A 23,987-nucleotide genomic window follows, 5' to 3' on the forward strand; every position below is an offset into this window, starting at 1 on the left:
CTTCATAGACAGCTTAAAAGATTATCAAAACAGTCGAACGTAATTCAACACTAGCTTCTTCTTTTCTTTCTTTTTACAATACTGTTTGTCTCCTATAATACTTTGAAAAAGAATAATTATGTGGGCTTTGAAGATACATAAGTGTTTAATGCTGTTAGCTAAAACAGGACCAACTTTTTACAACTAAGAATTTAGTTCATCAGTGACAAACTATGTCTTTGACTATAGACATTTCATAAGAAAACTACGTAGTCAATTCACAGAATGTTCACTGGGATTTTTATGTTGAGTTAAATTGTCCCGTGCCATTTCTTAATCAGATGTACTCTTCTTCCCTGTGAATCATCTTTGATCTTCTTTTCAGTCTCTACTGGTCTACTCTCTTATCTCATCTAAGGGAATGGACAGTACGTGTTCAGGAAAATACGTTGTCTTGGATGATAGTCTAAGTGACTCATTCTGGCAGCCCTTGTGGTTTCAGTTGCAGCCCATGATCAATGGAAAAACAATCTAGCTGCCAAATATCAGTGGGCTCTAATCTGCTTTACCTCATCTGCAGCTCTGTCTAACTTGTCTGTAAAGTCAGGACTATTTCTTTTGGTCAACAAAACCACTTTGGAGAACATTTGCCTTGCTTTGTATATCAATATTTCATATGTTTTATTTATTTTTAGCCATGCTAGCTCCATGGCTATAATGTCCGTATATATGGCAATGTCAGTCTGTCAGTTGATCGGTCCACCACTTTGGATCATTTGATGGACCGCCATGAAATCTTGTACAGACATCCATTGTATTTTCATTAGCCTCAGCTGTGCTTTGTTTATTTGTAATTAGCAAATGTTAGCATTTTAACATATTAAGAGGAGCATAGTACACTTGATATAAACATTATACCTGATTATTAGCCTGTTAGCATTTAGCACAAAGCACAGTCTCACAGGGGCTGTAGTCTTGTGAAACTAACAAAAGTGCAAAATGTATAGAAAGTATATTAGAGGAGTGAAGCTTTCTTTTTGTTTGTGATGAAAATCACAAGAAATATTTTTTGAATTTGTTTGGCATTAAACCCAACACTTGAGGACAGGTGGAAATGACCCTCATGACTGATTACATGTCAAACAGCTTAATCAATGATTATGTACTTTCCTAATTACATGTTTACAGACCAAAGTTGTTGACTGTCAACAACTCATTCATTCACTATGGAACGATGGCAGGGTGATCTAATGGAATTACAGTAGACTGTCTTAAGCTGATATAGATCGCCACTTTAGGCCTCTCTGGGCATAGGCTAACTATTTTTAATCCCATTGACGCAGTAGGACACCAGGCTACTTAGGGGGATTAGATGAGGAAGTTATAAATGGACGTAAAGGTGGGGATGAAGAGAGGAATCAGACAGGACACAACCGATTGAGCCCGGCGACTTACTAGTGAGGACAGAGAGAGGACACCGCATGCTGAGGCTGCAGCAGTCGAACTGAGGGGCCAACATCTAACAGAACAAAACCACTGGACTTTGCCTTCATCTTTTTGACATCCAAGCATCACCCATAACCATGGAGCCTGTGGCCCAGACGATGACTGCCTCTGCAGCCTTTGACAGAGAGACTTTCCCCAGGAAAGCCCTGCGAGCAACCTCCAGAGGAGCTTCGTCTCATTTTGTGGGGAGCTCGATCATGATCCTGTCCTCGTTTGCGGTGTCCACTTTAGCTATGAACTGTGGGAAGAGGATCCAGGAGTCCAGAAACAAACCCAATGGGAACTAGCAACAGTGGACAGATGGCTATGCCTTTAATTTTTAGTTAACCTTTGTTAAGCGGGGCAAGTCAATGAAGAATTTATTTTTATGATGATATTATGAACACCCCCTCGTAGCTAACTGCCTTTTGTGTTCCCATAGCAAAATGTGTGTGCGAGTGTTTTGTCATGGGAGAAGTTTCCTGAGAGTCCAAGTGTTAGCCTGGAGAAAAAACCTGGAGAGTCACAAGAGGATGAAGCTCTCGTGGGAGGTGGGACAGATCATCAACAACAGAAGAAGACTGCTGACTGAGAAGACAAGCATTTGGCAAACACCTAAAGATGGATCTATGCCATGCAAGCACACTCTCTCAGGTTAATACAGATTGCAATGTGGTATTTTAGGAGGGGGAAAAATATGCAGTAAAACCCATCAAACCTTATCCTCCTTTTTACCTCATACTTGTGAAATAATAGAAAAGTGAAAAACCTTAAGATGTTTTTTTTCAAACCGTCTGCTGTCGGTTGCTCGCTGACAGTGATAAAATGTAATTTATAGTCATTAGATATCAATACTGGTAGGACAAAACATAATATTTGTTTAAAGAAATGTTTTCCTGTAAAGGCTGGCTATTGAATTAGATTAGATTAACTTTATTAATCCCACAACTGGGAAATTCACTCAGTGTTCAGTATTCACTCAGAATCTCAGTACTAATTTAGTCCCAACGAAAATGCACCTTTGTTTTTGATTTGATAGTTTGATTAAAACCATAATTAAAGACTATTTTATTTGTTAAATATTATGTTTTTTAGTCAATTGAGAATTCAAGCCTTTTATGTTATATTTTAAAAAACTGATTTTGTAGGAGTACATGTTCATATTCCTCTCAGCAAGGTACTGAAACTCAAGTATCATACTTTATCCAGTCCTACATTTATCTAGTACCTACAATAAACACAAATGTAATTATATTATGAATTGTATGCTATCTTGTATGTACAGTACTGTAGCAAAAATGTGATATATGAAGAAAGACCATCTCTGGGTCCTAAATTTATCTAAACTAATTCTGAATATAATTTTAGTGTATCCCAATTGAATGGTGACAAAATGAAGTATACACAACCCAGACAATATGTACACTAAATGCAGTTGATTTTTGTGTGTGCTGTTGATGCAGACTATTTACTGGTTAAGCATGTTTTGTTATACTAAGGGCTAAAAAATTATGACAATTAGTATGTAGTATTTACTACATAGAATCAGTATATAGTATGGATTTGGGACATTTTGTGTTCATCAGATTGTGACCAATAATGTGAAGCACTAATGAAGCTTTTCAAACCCCTGCTGTAATACATCAGGATGCCACCAGAGGGCAGTGTTGCTATTAAAGACTGCAACTTTCCAACAATGTTTTGTTGCTTCTTTGGAAAGGATGGAGTTCGAATTTAAAAAAAAAAAAAAAAAAAAAAAAAAAAAAAAAAAAAGGTTCTTAGGAAAGCAAAACATTAGATTTAAACATTATTTTTATGTAGCAAAAATAAGCAAAAACAGAGCAAATAAAGACTGTTTCAAGTTTGCATTGGCGATACAAACATCAGATGCCAGCAATGTTTCATTCAAGTGCATGCAGACCCGTGCCAAACACAAAACAGTTTGGTTGTATATGAAGATCTCACGATAAGCTTATGATTCCCAGTATGCATGTGCATGTCCTTTAATGTCTTCAGAGTGTGTTGAGGCTCGTCAGCCTCCGCTCAGTGAGGAAGCGGTGTGTCTGGTGCGTTGGATTTTGGTCGTTACCTCCAGCTGAAGCACCAAAGTAGGACAACATGGACCTGTTTTTTTGCCGCTGTGCTGACTTCTCACCATCCTCCTCATCATCATCCCTGAGGAAAGATTTGACAAAACAAGACTGGTTTTTACACTGTGGTTGGTGCTCGTCCCCTGAGGTGAAATGATTTGCACAGACATTAAGCGTGCAAATCAAAGGGGTTGTGGTTTTCACAGACTAACACATGTAAATATTCTTACAGTCATGTGAAAAATTAACTACACCCCATGGAAATGGTTGACTTTTTCAACATATTTTTCACTAGCAAACATTTTATCCTCTTTGAAACACTGCCTATTACAAAAAACAGACACTACATTGATCACTAGTGTAAATCCATAAAAATAGACTTAGGTGCTCTCGATTAGGGGCCAATTATTAAAACCTGTTTGGGGAGTGCAGGTGTAACACGTCTTATTTAAATCCATAGGGTCTGCTGTTCTCTTAGCTACTGAACTGTGTGGTGTCATTATGCCAAAATCTAAAGAGCTGTCTAAGGCCTTCAGTGAAAAGGTTGTGGATGCCTATGAATCTGGCAAGGGATTTAAAAAGATCTCTAAACGATTTTACTAGCATTCCTCATCAAAAAGAAGTCTCCAAGAATCTGGATTTGCAGGTAACTCTTGCACCTGTGGGTGTCAAAGTGCATGAGTCTACAATCTGAATAAGATTGCATTTGACCTACATGGGAGACGTGACAGGAAAAGCCTTTGGTGTCCTAAAAGAACATTAGAGTAAGACTACAGTTTGCCAATGAATATCTAGGCAAAGACCAGGCCTTCTGGAATAATGTTCTGTGGACTGATAAATCAAAGACAGAGTTGTTGGGCCATAGTAACAGTAGACATGCTTGGGCAGACCAGAGACAGCTTTTAAGCAGAGGAACCTCATACCAGCTGTGAAGCATGGTGGTAGAAACATTATGGTTTAGGGTTGAGTCGCTGTCTCTGAGACTGGGTAGTTTGCTGTCATCGATTCAACTATGAATTCGGCATCATATCAAACATGCTTGAAGATGTGAGTTGAAGTTGAACCAGGAGTTGTCCTTTCAACAGGTTAATGATCTTAAGCAGACGAGAAAAACCACCAAGGAATGGCTCCAAAAGAAGAAATGGAGGGTTACGGTCAAAGCCCAGATTTGAATCCCATTCAAATGTTGTGGGGGGATTTCAAACGAGTAGTGCATACAAGAAAAAACCCTCAAACATCTTGTAAACTCATAGAATTTTACATGGAGGAGTGGTCAGCAATTTCAGCAAGCTAATGTCAGAGACTGGTGGGCAATTATGCAAACCGCCTACAAGAAGTTATTTCTATTCAAGTGGTAACACAAGCTTCTGAGGCCAAGGGTGTACTTACTTTTTCCACAGAAGAATATTATTTGATACACACACACACACATATATATTTAAAAATATATTAATATTAATTAATATTATATTAATATATTAATTATGATTGGAAAAGCATAAAAGTATATGACCTTTATCTGTAGGCAATGTAACAAAGAGGATCAAATGTTCTCTTGTTCAAAGATGTTGAAAAAGTCAACAATATCCATGGGATGTTCTTATTTTTTCACGCTGTATCTTTTCCTTATCTGTCATGTTCATAAATAGGAGAAACAGTAACAGTGTCTTAGAGAAGAATCACCAAGGGCACAGATACTGTAAACCACGTTTAATGCTATTTCAATGGTATTCTTCATTAACTCTCTAAATGAACCTCTGTCTTTATACATCTTAGGACTTTAGTCAAAATCAAGTTTGAAGGCTCTTTACCAGTGAACAGTCACTGCGTTGCTGTCCATCAGGGTTTGGGCAGTGCTCCAGCTAAATCGCACAAACTGAGGGTAACCAAACACTGGGTCCAGGTACTTCAGCAGCCACGCTTTAGTCTTGGGGTCTGAAAACACGGGAAAAAGTTGGTCTTAGTGACGTTAATCTACATGCAGTGTTTTGAATAACAAACTTGATGTCACTGGAAGGATTATAATAGCTATTAATTGTTTCTGTTACCATTCGGGTATCCTGAGCCGTAATCTGCATCCACCTCTCCCAGGTCCTCAGCAAAGTTCCAGCCTTTTACAACACGATCCCTGGCAACCTGAAAATGATCACACAACATAAGCGAACCCACAGAGCAGCTCTGAACAGATCTTAAAATATGGATGTTGAGGTTTTCAGCAGCACCAACACTCGGTCCATAATCCTAATTAAGGTCACTGAAGTAACAAAGAAATCCACACAACCACTAATGGCAACTCATTATTCAACCAGCACTCTGCTAATTAAAAAACTAAATCTCCTCCTGCTCTGAGGATGGACTAACTGGACTACACAACCAGTAAGATGCCAAAGGCACACATGGTAAATCACTCCATTAGCTGAGCCACCATGGTGCCCCCTCTTTGAATTTTAACAGAGGAAATGAGGAAATTGAGATAGTAATTGAACTTCTGAACAAATTAACGACTGCACAGCTGTAGAATAAGAGCGAAGGACCAGCAAAATGTAATAATTAAGGAAGTCAATGAGAACGAAGAAAGAGGACTAGACAGCATCTTGATGGTCTTTACTAACCTTCGCACAGATACTGGCTGCACTGACAATGGGGAAGAGGGAGTCAGCCTTTGGCCTCACAGTCACGTCAATACCTGGGAACAGCTTGGACAGTTTGTCCTCATACTTCTCTGCTGGGCCGACTGTGTCCACATAAACCTGCAGAACACCAGACAAATTGAAGAAGAAGAGAGAACAGACAGCGCAAAGAGAAAAGGAGGATGAAGGGGAAAAAAAGACAGAGGAAAAAGAGGAGTTAGGTCACTGCAAGACAAAGGTCTTCATGAGAAGAACCAATGACCCAAACTAGACGTAGACCTGAGGAAAAGCAAAAACATTTGCTAATGCACTGCCTGTAATTAGTTTTAAGCTCATATGGAGCACCTGCATCAGTTACAGCTAACTCTGGTACATTCATTTGACACAAAAAGGACAATCACCATGGGTGCCTGTAAGCACAGTCTAAAACAATTTGTCCATACAGGCAGAGTAGAAAATGACCTAAACAATACAATAAAACATTTATACTAATGTAAATTACTTCCTACCTCTTTTAGCTGTACTCCACTGTCCAAGGCATACTGCACTAGACCAATCGCTGTATCATGTGAAAGAGCATTCAGGTTGTATTTTGTCCTCTGTAACATGCTGGTGGAGATTGTGTTGGGGGAGAGAATCTGCAGTGCCCAGCCCACGTAATTTCTGGCTTCATCCAGGTTTTGGAAAAGCTTCTCTCTCTCGGCCTCTGTTAGGGTCTTTGAATCTATTAAAAGGAGTAATAAAATGCATCAATTTCAGAATCCATGTGTGATTGTGTGTCAATGCGAGTGAGTAAATTATGCAGGATTCAATATGCATATTGATTTGAAAGTACCATCTTTTAGCTACAGTTGGTTAACAAATGATGGTAAATAGTGAACTGGTTAACTTCACCACTGGCAACTACATTATTACCTGCCACTTTCAAGTTCTTCAGGTCCCCCTTTTTGGAAACTGGACAGAAACATATTCCATACACCATGGGCCCTGGATCAACAAAATAGAAAATAGTATAAGTATGTATACTACATGCTTCACTGTGTGGTCACTGCTAAAAAAATAAACATCAAATCATTATCTCATTGGCTTACCCAGCACAGGCCCCCTGCCTGCCTCATCAATGCCCAAACAACAGTCCTCCGTCTTGCAGACATCTGGGATCTGAGAAGCCAGCCGGCAGCTGACAGAGTTGTCTGTTTCAAAGGGACTGAGATCCATGACTGCTGGCAGAGGAAACATAAGCTGAAGCGTTTGGAGCTGCTCTCACAGTCCCCTGATCTGACCCAAAGTCCTAATAATCTCTATAACGTCTCTGCCTTGAAACCTGCGGGTAGATCTTAAACATGCTGCGTGTGCAAGACGGACTAAAATATCTCAGAACTGCGAGTTAAAGTAGGTGCAAAGTGCTAAATCAAGAAGAGACACAGACACACGCTGTGTAGCTCTTGTACTGTGTTATGATGTTGTAGCTAAATGCTACACACTTGATACGGTTCAAACTCCTGAAACGGACCCTTCTTAACAAAAATACGCAGATGCTTTCGGTTTAAATGCTGAGTTTCGGTTGTTTCGATAAAACATTAAGGTAGCACATGTCATGACAAAACTGAGTAAAGCCAATTCTTACCTGTTTACACGGCGACTTGTGTGAGTTTGGTGTTGAGTTTGGTGTTGTGTTTGTCTGCTCCGGATTTGGCGCCCCCGGAAAAGCGTCTTCTTCGTCGTATTTAAAGATGTAGGCTCATGACTGCCACCGCTTGGTCTGGAGACTGACCTGAGTCTGACCTGGAAATTTAGAGCTCACCTGGCTCCTGTTAAGGCCACTGTAAACAAGATTTTTAAAAACTAATTCAGCAGTAAACAACTACTTTCTATCTGAAGATATAGTGGAGTAATGGCGTCCTGAGCAGAGAACAAAGTCACACCCTCTCTACATGTGTTTCTCTATTCTTTGTTTTGGCAGTGCAGGCGTGTTAGTGCATGTGAGTCCCTCCTGTTGAACCTTTGAAATTACTCAAGTAAAGCACAAGATTGTTGTGCTGAAAATTTATACTTAAGTACAGTACTTCAGTAAATGTAAGTTGTTACATTCCACCACTGAAAAATAGGTTACTCCATTACAATTAGAAATACTCAACAAGCAAAATAAATAAAAATGACGAGAAAATGGCCCCTTTAAGAGTTTTATAATATGGCATATTATTGGATTATTAATAATGATGCATTAATATGTAATCAGCGTCTTGAGGTTGCAGCACTGTGATGTTAATTTGAACTATCTTGTATGGGAATACAGCTGAGTACAATGAACAATGCTTTTATAAAAAAATATTTCAGTGGAGTAAAAAGTAGAATATTTACCTTGGTACTCAAGTGTTGTACGTAAGTACGTAAGTAAGAAGTAGCATAAAATGAAAATACTGCCACAATCAGTCTAGTGTTAGAGCCAATTAAGTACATAACCTTTTTTTGATAATAATATGCTGTTAGGACATGTTATTTAGATTCCAAATTTATCAAAGTCTGTATAATAGTCAATGTGTATGTTGATTATCCGTTATGCTAAGGCCACACTTCTTTTTCTATTATTTGTCGTAAAGTGTACAGTTATAGGTTAGGGTTGTAATTTATGACAGGTGATTTGCCATAAAGCACTTTGGTGCTTTGAGTAAGCTAGCACTGATAAAAAGTCAGCGGAGTTTGGATCATTATAAGTTTTTGACTGTGTTAAATGTGACAGATTTAGCGCCATGAGAATATAGAACATGAAGTCTGTAATGGACCCGGCTGAGATGTAAAATCAAATCACCTGCTGTGACGCTGGCAAATGGAAATAAACCCTCTTCAAGTTCCTGCCTGAGTGTGAGTACATTGGGTTTTCAGATAAGGGTTGGATTAACTCCGTGGAACACCAGTCAAAACAAGATACTCTGCAGACTAAGTGGCTCAGGATTTTGGAGCCTGGTAAAACAGCCACAACAGTTTAGTATAGGCTGCTTCCTATTGATTTAACTTTATTTTTATTTTTCCCCCTTCCAATGTATATTCATAAGGATCTGAGTCTGTGGATAACCTGTGTGGATGTATTAAAGAGTTAATCCACAGCATATTAAATCCATTAAATTAGTGTGCACTGTGTATTTAATGTTATATGTATGTTTTTTCTTCTGTTGAAATCTACATCACTTTCCCCATACCTGAGAATACTTTCCCTTTCTTTCCCAAATTAATTCCACCTTCACCTCTTCTTTTGTAACATCTCACTGCCTCCATCATTATCTTTGTTTTACATCACCCTCAAACACAATGTCAGAACAATGAGCTTGACATTTAGTTTTTTGGATGCCCTCTGAATAGTTTTTAACTGCAGCTGAATGTGGAGGCAGGGAGGCAGCCTCAGGTGGAGAGGAGAGGGCAGAGTGAAAGGAGAGCCATGTACAAAAGTCCAAGTGTACGCTGGTTACGCTGAAATTGGCCTTGCCTCTGGCTCTTTACACCCACCCCTTCTCTCTCTTTCTGTCCCTCTCCTTCGCTGAATGGCTCTCTTTGTCTTTCTCAGTAACACGCAGTCCCCAGCTGATTAAATGTGGGGAATTAGTAGTCAATTTTAGCCTACAACACACAAACACACTAAACAGCTTAGGTTGGTGGGGCGCCGATTGTGTTTTTATTGCAGTTCACACGTCAGCAGCGTGTTTTAAATTTTTTTCACCCTTCACTTGCTAACTGCACCATGTGTTTTCTCCACACCAACACTGCCACATAAAACCACGATCTTACACAGCATTTTTTTTTTTTTTATAAATAAATTGATTTAATAAATGACAACAATAATATTTCAACATTGCTTTTCTTGTAAGGAAGCCAAAATACTCAAGTGAATGTATAGCAAACACTTTACAAAACTATCCAGAATTATACAAAATGGAAGAAGCAAAGTTGTGACACACAATGCATTATTACTTACATAAAAATAATAACTACATGGTAAGAGGGTCAGTATAAAATGATAAAGTATGCATCACTTAATAAAGGTGAAACCTGTGGTAATGACCATTATTCACATTGCTGAAGAGGAAGAGGGCTATTTGTAAAGACTAAAACATGCTTTTGGCCTACATGCAGCGCAGAATGGTCATACATGTGATTCTAATCCTTAAGTAGGACCCAAAGCTGGCCAATTATCTGGAGAGGTTTGGTTGAGACTTTGTGCTTATAGATTTTAACTGAGTAATTGGATAAATCAGATGTGAATCAGCAAAAAATGTTAGGCACTTAGGAAGCAAAAAAGAAGACTGAAGTGGACATTTAAGGTTCTGATATATTGAATACCCTCAGTCGATCAGGTATCCAGGGTCACACTCCTCCTTTGCTACTGGCACAAAATGAAAAGAGTTGAGGTAAGTGTCCAAGACTGAGCGATAAGCTGAAATACACCTTTAAGAGCTCTCTTTCCCTCTCTTTTTCCTATTTTCCCCTTAAATGCTTAATTGCTCAGTTCAGTGAAGTCCATGTAAAGAAAGGACAGAAATACAGACTGTGCTATCTACAAAGAAAGAAGGTTGCAACTATCCTTTTCTGGCCACGAAAAAAAAAACAACAACCCCAGGGAACATCTTATTGAAACAATACATGCTTTTTCCCAAAGCAGTGGTGCAGATGTGTAAGTGTAATATCAAATCAGTCACAATAAAGTTACACCCTAGGATATCAACAATGACAATAAAGTTACTACTCATATAAAATAACACAATGACATCAAAAACATCCTTTAGTTTGGTTAATAAAATCTGATTATGTCAGTCTGAACCCATCGCGTCTGGGTCAAAACTGAGTCACTCGTCCACATCTATCCACTCTCAGTGTCTCTCTCACTCGTCTCGTCTCTTGTATACAAACTTGCTGTACATCCCAACTCAAATATTTTTGATGGCACACATTTGTTAAAGTTTATTTATCTTTTGATTGGCTGTTGACCCATGATTCACACCTTATACTGTGTGAGTTTGTGGCTGTTTTTTTATTCATCTGTGTAAGGCCCCGTGGATGCGTCTTGCATTATATTGGCTAAAAAAGTAAAAACCTCTAATACAACATCAATATGGCATGGACACACACACATATACACAATCACATGCTGCGTATTTGCACACACACACACATACACACACACACACACACACACACACACTCACACACACACACACACACACACACAGACACACAGATCCACTCACACGCTTCCCATATTTCCCTCTGCTCAGCTGGTCTCCCTCAAGGTCTTGTGAGTGTGGTGTAAACAGGCTGCTCCCAGTGTGTGGGGCTGTGAGAGGGGGCCACGCTGGAGGGGTCTCCTATGGTAGTGTACAGAGGCCTCTGTGTAGGGCCCATGTAGGAGAAGGCTGAGTACAGCCCCGGGGCCTGGCTGGAGTGGGCATAGTACGCCCCCGGGGCCTGGTGCTCTCCATACTCAAACTGAGCCCTGGAGGCCAGCGAGGGGAAAGCGGAGCCGTAGTGAGGGAGGCTGAGAGGGGTGTAGGTGACATGGGTGCCTGAGGAGGGAGAGGACGAGGCCTCAGCGTAGTGGCTCCCAGACGCAGACTCGCTCTTGATCTGGGCCTTGGAGGGGTCGGAGGAAGACGGAGAGGCCTGAGGCTGCTGCTGCTGTTTGGAGAGCCAGGCGGAGTGCCCACTAGCAGCAGCCAGGGCGTAGGCATAAGATGAGGCCGAGGATCCAGCTGAAGGGGCGCCGGTTCCACTCTGCGGGTGGCCGTTTGGAGGGAGGTACTGGTCAAACTCGTTTACATCAAATGGCTCGATGTTGGACATCACCTCGTGGCTGATCTCGCCGATGTCCATGGTGCCAAAGTCGATGTGGGGTTTAGCGCCTGATGACGAGGGACCACCGGATGCACCTTCAGCCCCCACCCCGAGGGCTCCCCTGGACCCCCCTGATCCTCCGGCCGCTCCTGCTGCCCCATCCCTCTTGGAATCTGACAGTTTCCCAGACTGGAGTTCTGTCTTTGGGGTGGTGGGGGGCGTGGGTGGGCTGTGACCCTGACCTAGCGGAGAGAGGAGGACAATATGATCAGGTGAACTTTTATTTAGGAGTTGTGCTGTTCTGTTCTCATTTTTCTTGACAAAATGTCACAATACAAATCTTGTATACAGAGCCACCTACCAGCAGGATGGTGGTGGTGATGGTGATGGTGGTGCAGGTCACCCAGGGGAGACCCGGCCCCGCCGTTGTGCTCTAGATGCAGGGTCTTGTAGTGTGACTGGGAGTGGCTGGCCTCCCCTTCCCCCTGGCTATCAGACTCACTAGCAGTCGTTAGTTTGCCGTTTTTGCGTCTCCGGGGTTGGTACTTGTACTCTGGGTAGTCCTTCTTGTGCTGTTTCCTCAGCCTCTCCGCCTCCTCGATGAATGGCCTCTTGTCGTTCTCGTTCAGCAGCCTGGGGGGAGAAAAACAAGGAGTGATTTAGTCTTATGAGTTAATGGGAAAGTAGGCTATTTTCTTTGAATATGTCTGAAAATTATGTTGCTATCAACCTCGTGCGTAATGGATAAATACAGGGACAGCATTTAGCTGGTATGACTCTAGGTTTGCATAAGTTTTAAGTTCACACCATTTTTAAGAAACGCAATATAACAAGCACCAAGTGTTTCCCTCGTTAACAATCACCATTTTGAGTTAATAATTTGTCCACTTTTATGTTTAACTTGAATCTATAGGTTACATCCCTTCATATACTTTACGCACAGGCTGCACAGGAAATGTGCCACTGTATGGCCACACTGTTCTTTTCTGGGACAGCCTCTCCATACAAACCTCCACAGTTTGCCCAGGGTCTTGCTGAGCTCCGCGTTGTGCAGGTGGGGGTATTGGTCGGCCAGTTTCCTCCGCGCCGCTTGAGCCCACACCATGAAGGCGTTCATGGGCCTCTTGACGTGGGGCTTTGCTTTGTTTCCGTTGTTTACGCGCACCGGCATAGGCACAAGTGTCCAGTCATATCCGTCCAGCACCTGACTGACCGCCTCCCTGATACCGATCGGGAAGCGATCGTCCTCCTCCTCTGATTTGGCTCTGGATCTGCCTCCATCATCCCCGCTGCCATCCGCGACACAGAGCGCGGTCAGCTGCTGCGGCGGCCCGGTCAGAGGTGAGTCCTGGCCGGGCGGCGCTCCGGGTTGAGTTGGTGAGAGTGAATGACCATCGTCTGACCCTCCGGGACTCAGCTCCGCCTCGGACAGGCTGTGCTCCTCGCCCGACATTTTTTTTTTTTTTTTTTTCAAATTTTACTTTCAATTAATGACAAGACCCCCCCTTTGAATGCAAAATTAGTTTTCGAGAGAGTCCAAACTATTCAGTGTAATGAATTCGTTTTAACTGAATAAGATGTTTGGAGTCTACAACGATCCCAGTTACTGCTGACTCTTCTCAGGCAAAGCCATACTGCTGCGTAAAAGTGTCCTCTCCACCGTCGGCTGGAAATCCGTTTACGCAAAAGCTGCTACACCTAAAGATCACATGCAATAGAACAGACACTCTTTAGTAGGCCAACTATTAAAGTCTACAAGTTAATTATAATTTTAGCTTAGCTGTCAATCAAACATGTCCCGGTTTATTTCAAGCTAAACGGGTTCAGCTTTTTAACGGACTACATGTAACCGAAACGGTAGGCAATGTGTAGTCAATAACAACAACAATAATAATAATAGCATTGATTATGATAAATAATAATATTAATTATAACATTAAGACAGAAGAACCACTTCTAGAAAAATAATATTTTAAAGCCAAATTACGGCCAAACCTCTTCCAGTAAAAATAAGAAGAACACAGCTGGCACATGAACGCTGATGTGAAATATATCATTTTATCTTAAAAATTTTGTTTTAAAAAAAATTACATAACTTACCAATTTAGATGTCCAATGGTTCAACATGGGAGTGTGTGGCTGACTGTAGAGCCGATGAATGGCTGCTCTGTGTGGCAACAGCGGAGCTTAAAGAGCGCCTTGTGTGTGATTGAAAGTGGAAAACATTCCCAGAGAGGCAGCATTCCAGCACACTGTCAGCCCCGCCCCTCCCCCGGCACCACACCGCGCTGCGATTGGCCTTCTAATTATCCCGCTGCTCTCTGATTGGCCGGGAGCGATACACCGTTAATGCCCGTCTGTCGATCACCGTGCAACATATCCAACAGGGAAGAGGTGAGATTTTACATCGGAGTGGCTTAAATGACTCTACAGTGCGGCCATTTAGAGGCAGGAGAAGGCCAGGTTTGTTGGACGTGTTGACATGTTATATGAAACAAATAAACAATCACGAGGAGAGTTATTGCCTCCTGTGGTCACGTTCCTCAAAAAAAAGAAAAAGACTCATGATTTGTTAAGTTTCGCTCTGATTCAACCGGATTCAGTTTGATAAAGGAAATAACAATACAAATTTAATTTACAGTTCTCATGATAAAAAAAAAAAAACAGGTCTGATAAACTTCTGTAGAAAACCTATTAAAGAGACACAAGTTTAACAGATAAGTACTTTTTTAACGTAAAGAAAATCACAAAAAGCATGACTTCGTAGCCTATGTGTGACGAGCTATATTTGGGTCAGTGTCATACAATTAATGTTAATGAACCCAACATCTGTGTGTTTCCATCTATGGCCATGAAATAATTCTTGAAAGCTTTATAATCTTTATAAATAAATAAATAAATAAACGAAAAGTTTCTGTCCTGCTGTTATTGTACCAGAAATTCTCCTTATTGAGCCAACTCTGGTCTGCAAAAACGATGCAACTTTAAAGATAAACGAAAACAACAACTTTTGATCTTTTGATTATGAGGTTACACCGACATGCGTCATTTGTGGGCATTTAGAAATCACAAGTTAAACATTTAGGAGCATTTGAACTTTACGTTTCTTAACAGGCTACATATTTCAACTGCAGATCAATGTGCTATTGTTTCATTCTCTCAATATCACAATTAACTTATCAATAATCCAATCTAATAGTCTGATCAAGTTGTTTATTGAATAAAAACTGGTGAAAGAATTGGCCAACATGTAGACTGGAAATATGCAGGCTGGAGATCAAAAGATAAACGGAGCACTGTGAGAGGTAAAGTGGCTCTCAATCCTTGAAAAAAAAAAAAATCTTAAAACAAATACAAGTCGCCATTTCAAGTAAATTGAAATATGAATTTAGTCTTGCATATTGTAATAGTCTCTCTCATCTTTTGAGCGTAAAGCCAGAGTGGTGCAGGAATAAACTGTTTTTTTTCTGCGTAATAGCCGATTTGTACATGCGTGTTTACAGGCCACGATCAGTGCCGTTAAAGCATGGCTTGATGGGAAGGAAGAAAATCGACTTTAAGCAGCATCTGATGCGCACCCGGACACACACACACACACACACACACACACACACACACACACAAAATGAATGCAACAATAACCCCTGTGTGTCCGTTGCCTCTCATGTTGAGGCTGGCTCTCAGTTTTCTCCCCCTCTCTCTCTCCCTCTCTCTTTGCTCTCTTTGTCTCCATCTCAGGTGAATTGTAGCCATGTGATCAAACGCCCAAGCCTCTATCCATTAACCATCGTAAATGAAAAAATGGGGAACAAAAAGCAGTTTTGTGCTGCAAACATGGAAAAAATTGATAACAGAGAGCGATGTGTGCGTCTTTCTCCCCTTATGTCCGAGCATAGACACTAGTCGCGCACACATAGAAAATACTCTGCAGCGGACTGGACACATGGATCTCTCTGTTTCTCCCGCCCCGACACTTCTCTGTTTCTAAATACTCTCTGCAGCACCTGGATTTGGGCCTCGTTGGTGCTGGTGGTAGGGGGGCTATGTTTGGGGATGAGGGGGTGATGGAGTGTATGTGTGTGTGTGTGTATGTGTGTGTGTGTGTGTGTGTGTGTATGTGTGTGTGTGTGTGTGTGTGTGTGTGTGTTGGGGTTGGGTGGGGGGTGGGGGGGTGGACACCTACACGCTGCACCCCGTCGACCCAACCAGCCACACTGGGATCCTGCATGAGGCCTCCGAGGCTTGTGAAGTGAGTGTTTTGGTTTTTTTTTTGTCTGTAATCGGACGACGTGAAGGGACCGATGCTTGTTATTGAGCGGGAAAGTGTTTCAAATGTGCGGTTTGTTCGTTAGGTTCTCACTGACCAGAGGGGCTGGAAGAAGCTGCGGTTTGGTGTTTGGTTAGTGCAGCTGGATGTGCGCGGCCCCCCAGGGAGTGTGTCTGACAGGGCAAGGTGGTTTTCACGTCGTCAGAGTGTGTGTCACTAGGTGAAAACATCCACGGCAGAAGTCAGAATCTAAATGTCCTCTTAAAATGTAGTTAACATTGCATTTTATTATTATTATTATAGATTATAGATTATAGATCTATAGCCTACTGGGTTAAAACAGCCTTGCATTACTATAACTTTCTTACAGGTTAAAGAAACTCAATGGAGAGTGTTAGGCTTCTTATATTGTAGTGACATTAATACTTATAGTCTATATGGGGATTTTATTTCATATCGCCTCACTGACTTTATGTAAAGCCGAACTGCGGAGGACTAAACGTGTTTGATTTTCCGTGGTGTTTCCTATATTGTTCCTGTAACATTTCTCCTTTGTTATCTTTCGACGTGTTATTTTACAATTAGACTTATAGATTCCGTTTCATATTAAATTGGTTTCGTTGGTGATATTGATTTATCTAAGATATATATAAGAAATCAAAAGGAAAAGAGATCAGAAAAGTTAAGTGTTAGAATTTTACATTATTGCGCGATGCAAGATTTCTACTGAAAAAAAAAATCGATTAAAACGAAAACAATAGTCTAGTATGTGGTCTCTCTCTTTTTATAAATCGTCGGACAATACAAGTTGTATACAGAGCAAATTCTCTTTTCCGTCTGCTCAGACGAATAGACTCCTAATCAAAGCAAACGTTTTGAAACGTTTTTTTTCCTCAGATAGATGAAACGCAAAAATTCAAAAGTGTAAATAAGCTTTTCATTATAGCTTATTGTGTATTAATTAAAGTAGCTCATAATTATTAAAATCTGTGAAACAGAGACAGAAAAGCGTCGTGGCCTTTACAATATTTTCCAAACGAGAGATGTCCGATGTTTAACGAAATTCTGTCCATTATTTTGAAAATTCAATGCTATCTTTCTCATTAACGTCTTTTTCTTTTAAGGAATAAAATATTTTAAAAAAAGAGAGAGAAAGAAAGAGGCGAACTTTTTTGCTTTGTTTATTAATAATGAATTTGTCTCAGCAGGCCTCAAAAACACTCCTGCAGTGATTACATTATATTTTCTAATGAAACATTCATTATTTTTCTTCTGTTCTTTAGCTCGTTTGGAGCCTGAATAACAGGCCTGATTTTTCTCTATCTAAGCTACGTTTTGTCTCTAATATTCAGAGACTTGTCTTAAGAATATTTTCATTTACAATATGTTTTCATTTTCATATATCTCACTCCTTTTTCTGTTAGCTTTTTATGTAGTAAAAGTTGAAATCTTTAAAAGAAAAATTGTGAAGTTCAAATTTGTAGCTGTTTAGTCTGAGGTTGAACTTTAGAAATGGAGACAGTGGAGGTCAAACCAGTCCAGTTTAACATACAGAGTCTGTGGTAAAGATATGAGCTCCTTTATAAACGGACAGGCAGCTCATGGATTGATTTCTTTTATGTCATTAAAAACTTAGACTTTAATAGCTTAAAGTTGCTGCGGTGTGAGATTTTGTCAGTGCAATTGGTGTTCTGCACATATTCATGATCTTTGAATGTGCTTTAGAAGTTTTGAAGCACATTTCTTTCATCACTGAATACTCAAAAGACCTGTTAAAAGTACAGTAGGTAAGAGCTTTGATAGGTTTGCTGTCACACCTCAGTGATCAAAATCTCTCAGCTTCATAAATGTCTAATTTCAAGCTGATAGTTTGTTCTTTTTAAAAGATAAGAAGCCGACTTGTTTCAAAGGAGACGAGTCAACTCATGGATATTACACCTGTCACCTAAATCTTAGCGAAGAAATATCACCTGTTCATTTCTTCAAGATTCATCTCACATGTACAGAACATCACATTTTGCACTGAATCTAAACCCACCGTGCATTTTCAGACATTTTCTGTGTCCTGCGTGAAACTGTCATGGGCCTCGGGGCAGCTGTAACTTGTTAGAAAATAGAGCTCACATGGTTGCATCAGTCCCTGTGCTAACCTGCCATGTGACTGCAGTAATGGGCCTCTCCATGGCTGCACAGACCACTGTGTCACAAGAGCCCGTTTCCTGCGGCTCCCGGGGGAGAGCGGGGAGAGGATGGGAGGACAAAGTCTCATGATCGGCAGGGAGGTCAAAGATCATAGTCGGCAGGAGGGGTGGGGGGCCTGGGGGGGGTGGGTCAAAGAGTCAGCCTTCAGGTGCACACTTTGACATAGGCAGAGTCATTTTTGGGGATGTGATCATGGTAGATAAATTTTATGTTTTGTAATAGATGTTTTTGGACAGAAATTAAGTTGGTCAGGTGCTCGGAGGACAAAGAGAGTAGGAGAGGAAAGAAAGGGAGAGAGAGAACGCCCTTTTTACTTTGGCCTTAATACTTGAACAACTCCCAGGGGGAAATTCTTGAAATCTGACGATGGATGGAGAGAAGAGAGAGAGAGAGAGAGAGAGAGACCAGCAGAGAGATGCAGATAGTGTGAGAGAGAGAGTGTGAGAGGGATGCAGATAAGAGAAGCATGCACAGCGGTCAAATATTCACATGCTGGGTCACATTCTGCATTAAACTGATGTATAATTGGTGGAAAGCATTCATTCCCATGTCAATAGGCACATTGGGCCTGAAAAGAATGGCGTCATTTGTTCCGAATGATGACGAACCCGACAAAAGGGTCCAAAATTATATGTCAGAAAAATGGCAAAGTTTGGCGCAGAGTCATATTTTCCTCTTTCTTAGCCTCAGATTTCATTTTCGAAACGTCCCTGTGAGGTTGGAAATGACTATAAAACTAGTTTATCTGTAGATACAAGGGCTTTTCTCATAATGTGGGTTTCATCTGTGTTTCTGTGGTTTGTGATAAACACTGTATGTAATTCATAAATGCCATTTACTCTCAGCGTTTGTGCGAAGAAACAGTCGAGGGTAGTGCTTTTGCTTGGGGAATTCCAGCTCCGACACTAAACTATCAATAATACTGAGCCTCATGTGACTCAGATATTTTGACTCAGACTTTCACACTGTACTGTACATTAACAACGCTTCCTCCAGTTGATGTCTGAGACCTGTGCAGCGATTCACAACACATCCTCATATAGGGAGACCCCATTTCTATATGCCTGAAAGCTTTTGCGGGTCCAGATCTTACAGTAACTTGCTGTGACTGGATTAAGTATTTACACGTGGATTGAAAAATGTCTGAAAAACAATTTTTGTGTTGGGACCTCTAAGCTAAATTAAGTGACCTGCTGTTGAGAATGCAGAGAATGGCTCAAAGTCTTGCTTTTATTTTGAAATTCTGCTCGGAACAAACTGGTGAATTCATCTCACCAAGGGCTGCAGGTGTTTTCTGGGTTTATCACTTGATTTATCCATCATGCACACTTTGTAAGGGGTGATGATGCAGTGACATGCCATCCATGGGGATGAATAAAAAATGATTCTGCTATCTGACCTCTGTCACTCCTCTTTCGCCCATTTTCACCCAGTGAATTAGTGCAGCTGCACCACACTTAAATAGGTCCCCCTCTTTTTTCTCTGGGAGTGTATGTGACCGGCCATGAATCCTCTCTTTGTGCTCTGTCTGCAGAGTTTCCCCCCTCTATAGTTTCTTGCCATCTTCGTCTTTTTTTATTTGGGGAAGAGGGGCTTCGGTTGCGATGGCGGCAGCACTGGTGAGGTGGTGGCGGTGGTAGCGATGGTGGTGGCGGCAGCAAGGAGGAGGAGGAGGAGGAGGAGGAGGAGGAGGAGGAGGAGGGGAGCGGGTAACTTGTTGGACCACATTCCTGTGCAGCTGTGGAGGCTGGTGCAGGGTGGAGGGTGGAGGGCAGAGCAGGATCATCATTGCATTGCATGGCATCATGAATGGCCTATTGTTCGGTGGTTTGCTGTGTCCGCATCTCTCTGCCACAACTTCAGCCTGACTGAGAGAAATAGAGTAAAAGAAAATGAACAAAGAGAGGTAAAATTTTTTAAAAAAAAATTGAAATTTAGAGTTGACTGGAGCACTGATGAGAACAAGAAATGAGAATTGTTGTGGAAAAAAAATAAAGTAAAAGTGACAGAGAGCCTGAGGAGAAAAGTCGCAAACAGACTTCATATTTGTGCCTGTATCTGACTCAGATGCTGGAGGATGTTGAAACTCAGAGTGTGATGGTGATGATGAAGATGGGGATGATTGTGACATGGACAATGGTGGCATTCATATTGTGACATTATGACGGTTTTGGCCCTCAGTCATACGTGCCAGCACATTGTTTAATCATGCACATGTCGGCTGTTAGCCACACTTAAAATTCTTCCCTGCACTGCAGCAAAGACAAAATCAGCAGCTGGAAATGTTTCCTGGCTTAATTGTAGGAAACTGATGCTGTATGTGTAGCTGCATGCTATATGTGAGACTCAATTTACAGATATTTGTTTATATTTAACTAGAAATATGGAAATGTGCTGGAAACATGAGATTATATGGATAAGCCTGAAAATTGTTTTTATTCTTTTTGTCTGGTCTGGACAGTTTGTAATTTCAGTGTCTCTTTATGATCGCCATCAAAGCAGATAAGTAAAGTAAAATAAAGGGTAGATTAGGACCATAGAGACCCAGATGAGCTTTCAGGTCAGTCATCTTTTAATATCAGAGGTTTTCTTCAATCAGCATGAGTAGAGTAACTGAGTAGTTAAACAAGAGCTTATATGAGATGCTGTAGACAGCTTCATTTAAGACCTATAACATATAACACAAACACACACACACACACACACACACACACATCCTGTATAGCTACAGGAAACAAAATGGTATAACAAAAGAATGTGATGTGAATGAACTTGAATGAACCTGCTTACTCTGGTACTCAAATCAAGTCTTTGGTAGAAAACATCAGCTATTGATACAGGATGTGTTGAATTATAGATAGGCAGAAACATGACCTTTCTAAAACGGCTCTTTATGAGTATTTGGGGTTTTTTGTGGGAATCTAAAAAATACCTTAAAACACATTTGTTGTCTTTGGTTTTCTCTTTATTTTCTAACTTTCATTTTATGAGTTGTACACTTACACTAATTACCATCTCTGCATCTTTTTAATCCATCTTCTCCCCTTTCTTTTTTTACATTTCCTACAAGTCCTCAAAGTTTGTGAATAACAGAAAAACTCTGATGTACCATACTTTGTCTGCTATGGTATTATATCTGGCGTCTGACTTTAACTGATCTAAAACCACAAATAAAGTGTTATTTTTTTATGACAACAGCAACATCTGTGTCTTCATTTTAAAAACTTTGAAATGCCATCATGGACAATTACTCAAGTATGGATTTTAAGAGACGTTTTTTTCCTGAAAAAGAGTGGGAGAGACAAAGAGAGAAAGTAGCGCAGACTTTCCAATCATGAGTTCTGAACATTTAATTAGCCTGTGTGAACCAGAGAAAAGAGAGCGACAGAGAGACAGAGAGAGAGAGAGAGGGCCTGAGGGGTCTGAAGAAAAGATGGCTACATGAAAGAGTCTGTTGTTGTCCGAGCAGAGGGAGAGATAAAAGGCAACGAGACGGAAAGATGGATGGGATATTTAGGAGTAGAGAGTGAGAAATATGGTGATTTGTGACATTCCTCATGTCTGTCATTTTGATTTTTTTTTTTTTGATTTTTAAAAAAAAAACAACTTTTTTTAAGAACATGAACAATGAATATGAGCCACCTAGTTTTTCGGTCGTGTGACAGTAGCAGATGAGTGTGTGTCACACAGCCTGTAAAGGGCAGAAAGATTTTCATCTGTCAGATTCACAGAGGAAACGTTTGAATATATAGACAGGATGTCAGACTGAGGACTGCAGACAGGTGGTCAGAGCAGACAGACACACAGACACACAGACAGACAGGCAGGAAGGCAGTAATCTGAATCAGCATAATGAATTCGACTTGGTGGGCTGCTCATGTACGTCACATAACAAATGCAACATTTATAAAGCTCCATAAAATGTGGTGTAAAAGTTGTGCAACTAACAAGCTGAATTTGAACTGTACATTTTAAATCCTTTGTGGGTTATTGACATTATAAGATGTGATTGGATCAGAATTGTGCATATATATAAAAAACTTCAAAGCTGTAAATTTCAGTTCCTTTTTCACAATTTGCAGAACAGACGCCGCGAGCAAACACGCACAGTGTAAGACGGCTCTGCATTCTGTGCTGTTCTTTAATTATCTGTAAAATGGACAAATCTGAAAAGGTTACATTTGAAATCTTTGATCCACCTTTTGCAGCTTTAATTAGACGGTAGAGAAAAGTGTGGGGAGACAGAGGAGGGTATGAAATTCAATAAAGGTCTACGAGAATTGAATCAGGGACATTTCTGGAACATGGCATCTGTCTTACCCACCAGGTCACCAGAGCAAACGTCCAAAATGTTACTTACACTTCATCTGTCTTTCAGCAAAACGGAACATAAATTATGAGAGAAAAACATGAACTAAATTCAAAATAGCATTTACAAATTACACATGGCAAAACTCGGATACAAATCATAATATTCAATCTCACTAATACACATATAAATTCATCAATCAAATTCAGACATAAATTGCATCAATTCATTTCCCTAATTCAGGTCCATATTATCCTGCTACAGGGTGAAGATCGAGCTGCTGAGCCCCTAATAAACTCCTAGTCCTCCTACTACCTGTTCAGTTTTTCGGTGCTGGAATACTGACTGGCTTCAGCTTTGCTGTGTGTCAATGTGATTAAACACATTAATTTAGGAATATGCTATGTATATACAAAAAACTGAAATAATAGAGATCCTAAAGCGAGATTTTGATGTTCAAAATCAAGTGAAAAAGCAGGGTTAAACTCACTGACACTTATTCACCGTCTTGTCAAGAGATAAATGAGATGATCGGTACCAATATAATGTCTGTGGGGTAAATATGAAGCTACAGCCAGTGCTTGCTTGTCTTAGCTTAGGATAAAGATCAGCCTTCTAAAGCTCACTTATTAAAATGTTGTATCTCATGCTGTGGTGTATTGTGTTAGTGAATAAGCATTTTTCTCAAATAACAAACTTTTCCTTTAAGACCTAGGAGCTGATATTGTATTTCAGTAGCAAATATTCCCAAAGAAATTTTCCGAAGTAGCACAAACACACTAACTAATTAACACTAATTAAGTGTGGCATTTTCCTGCCTGCTCTTTCCACTTGGCAATGTAACCTTGCTCTAAATTACATTAGAATAATCTATTATTAATTTTTTTTTTTTAATTAAGTATTTTAGGGGACATTTTTGTCTTTATTTGATATCTTTTATCTTGATGACAAAGAGGGCAGACTGGCAGAATAAGCAGCAGACAGACGGACGGACGGACAGACGGATGAACAGACAGACAGACAGACAGACAGACAGACAGACAGACAGACAGAAGTATCCAGAAGATGTTTGCCCTGTGGTGCTTCCCAGCCCAGTTCAGTCAGGCCTCCTCTGCTGAGTTGAGCTGCACACAATGCTCCTCTGTCCCCCCAGCGAGCTGCTTCACAGCTCCACAGCACACAACAGCTCATTATGGAATCAAAGA

At 40.6% G+C, this 23,987-nt stretch overlaps 2 protein-coding genes across 3 annotated transcripts; both read right to left on the minus strand.

Moving 5' to 3' along the window:
• Window positions 1–3,258: 3,258 nt before the first annotated feature.
• Window positions 3,259–7,919, minus strand: rnaseh2a (ribonuclease H2, subunit A). 2 transcript variants are annotated; one of them, XM_056372063.1, is made up of 8 exons: window positions 7,812–7,919; window positions 7,276–7,404; window positions 7,100–7,171; window positions 6,694–6,908; window positions 6,167–6,304; window positions 5,603–5,690; window positions 5,366–5,489; window positions 3,259–3,639 (listed from the first exon to the last, which is right to left on the minus strand). In XM_056372063.1, the coding sequence occupies exons 2-8, from the start codon at window positions 7,400–7,402 to the stop codon at window positions 3,477–3,479; spliced, it is 927 nt and encodes a 308-aa protein (XP_056228038.1). In that variant the 5' UTR covers window positions 7,403–7,404; window positions 7,812–7,919; the 3' UTR covers window positions 3,259–3,476. The 2 variants fall into 2 exon arrangements, with proteins under 2 accessions (XP_056228038.1, XP_056228039.1); XM_056372064.1 differs by having other exon boundaries at window positions 7,276–7,407; window positions 7,812–7,906.
• Window positions 7,920–9,828: 1,909 nt separating this feature from the next.
• Window positions 9,829–14,233, minus strand: LOC130166967 (transcription factor Sox-10-like). The gene is made up of 4 exons (XM_056372840.1): window positions 14,105–14,233; window positions 13,015–13,702; window positions 12,366–12,637; window positions 9,829–12,246 (listed from the first exon to the last, which is right to left on the minus strand). Exons 2-4 carry the CDS (start codon window positions 13,455–13,457, stop codon window positions 11,459–11,461), a joined length of 1,503 nt encoding a protein of 500 aa, XP_056228815.1. The 5' UTR covers window positions 13,458–13,702; window positions 14,105–14,233; the 3' UTR covers window positions 9,829–11,458.
• Window positions 14,234–23,987: the final 9,754 nt, after the last annotated feature.

Source organism: Seriola aureovittata, chromosome 3, assembly GCF_021018895.1.
Source record: "Seriola aureovittata isolate HTS-2021-v1 ecotype China chromosome 3, ASM2101889v1, whole genome shotgun sequence".
NCBI lineage: Eukaryota > Metazoa > Chordata > Actinopteri > Carangiformes > Carangidae > Seriola > Seriola aureovittata.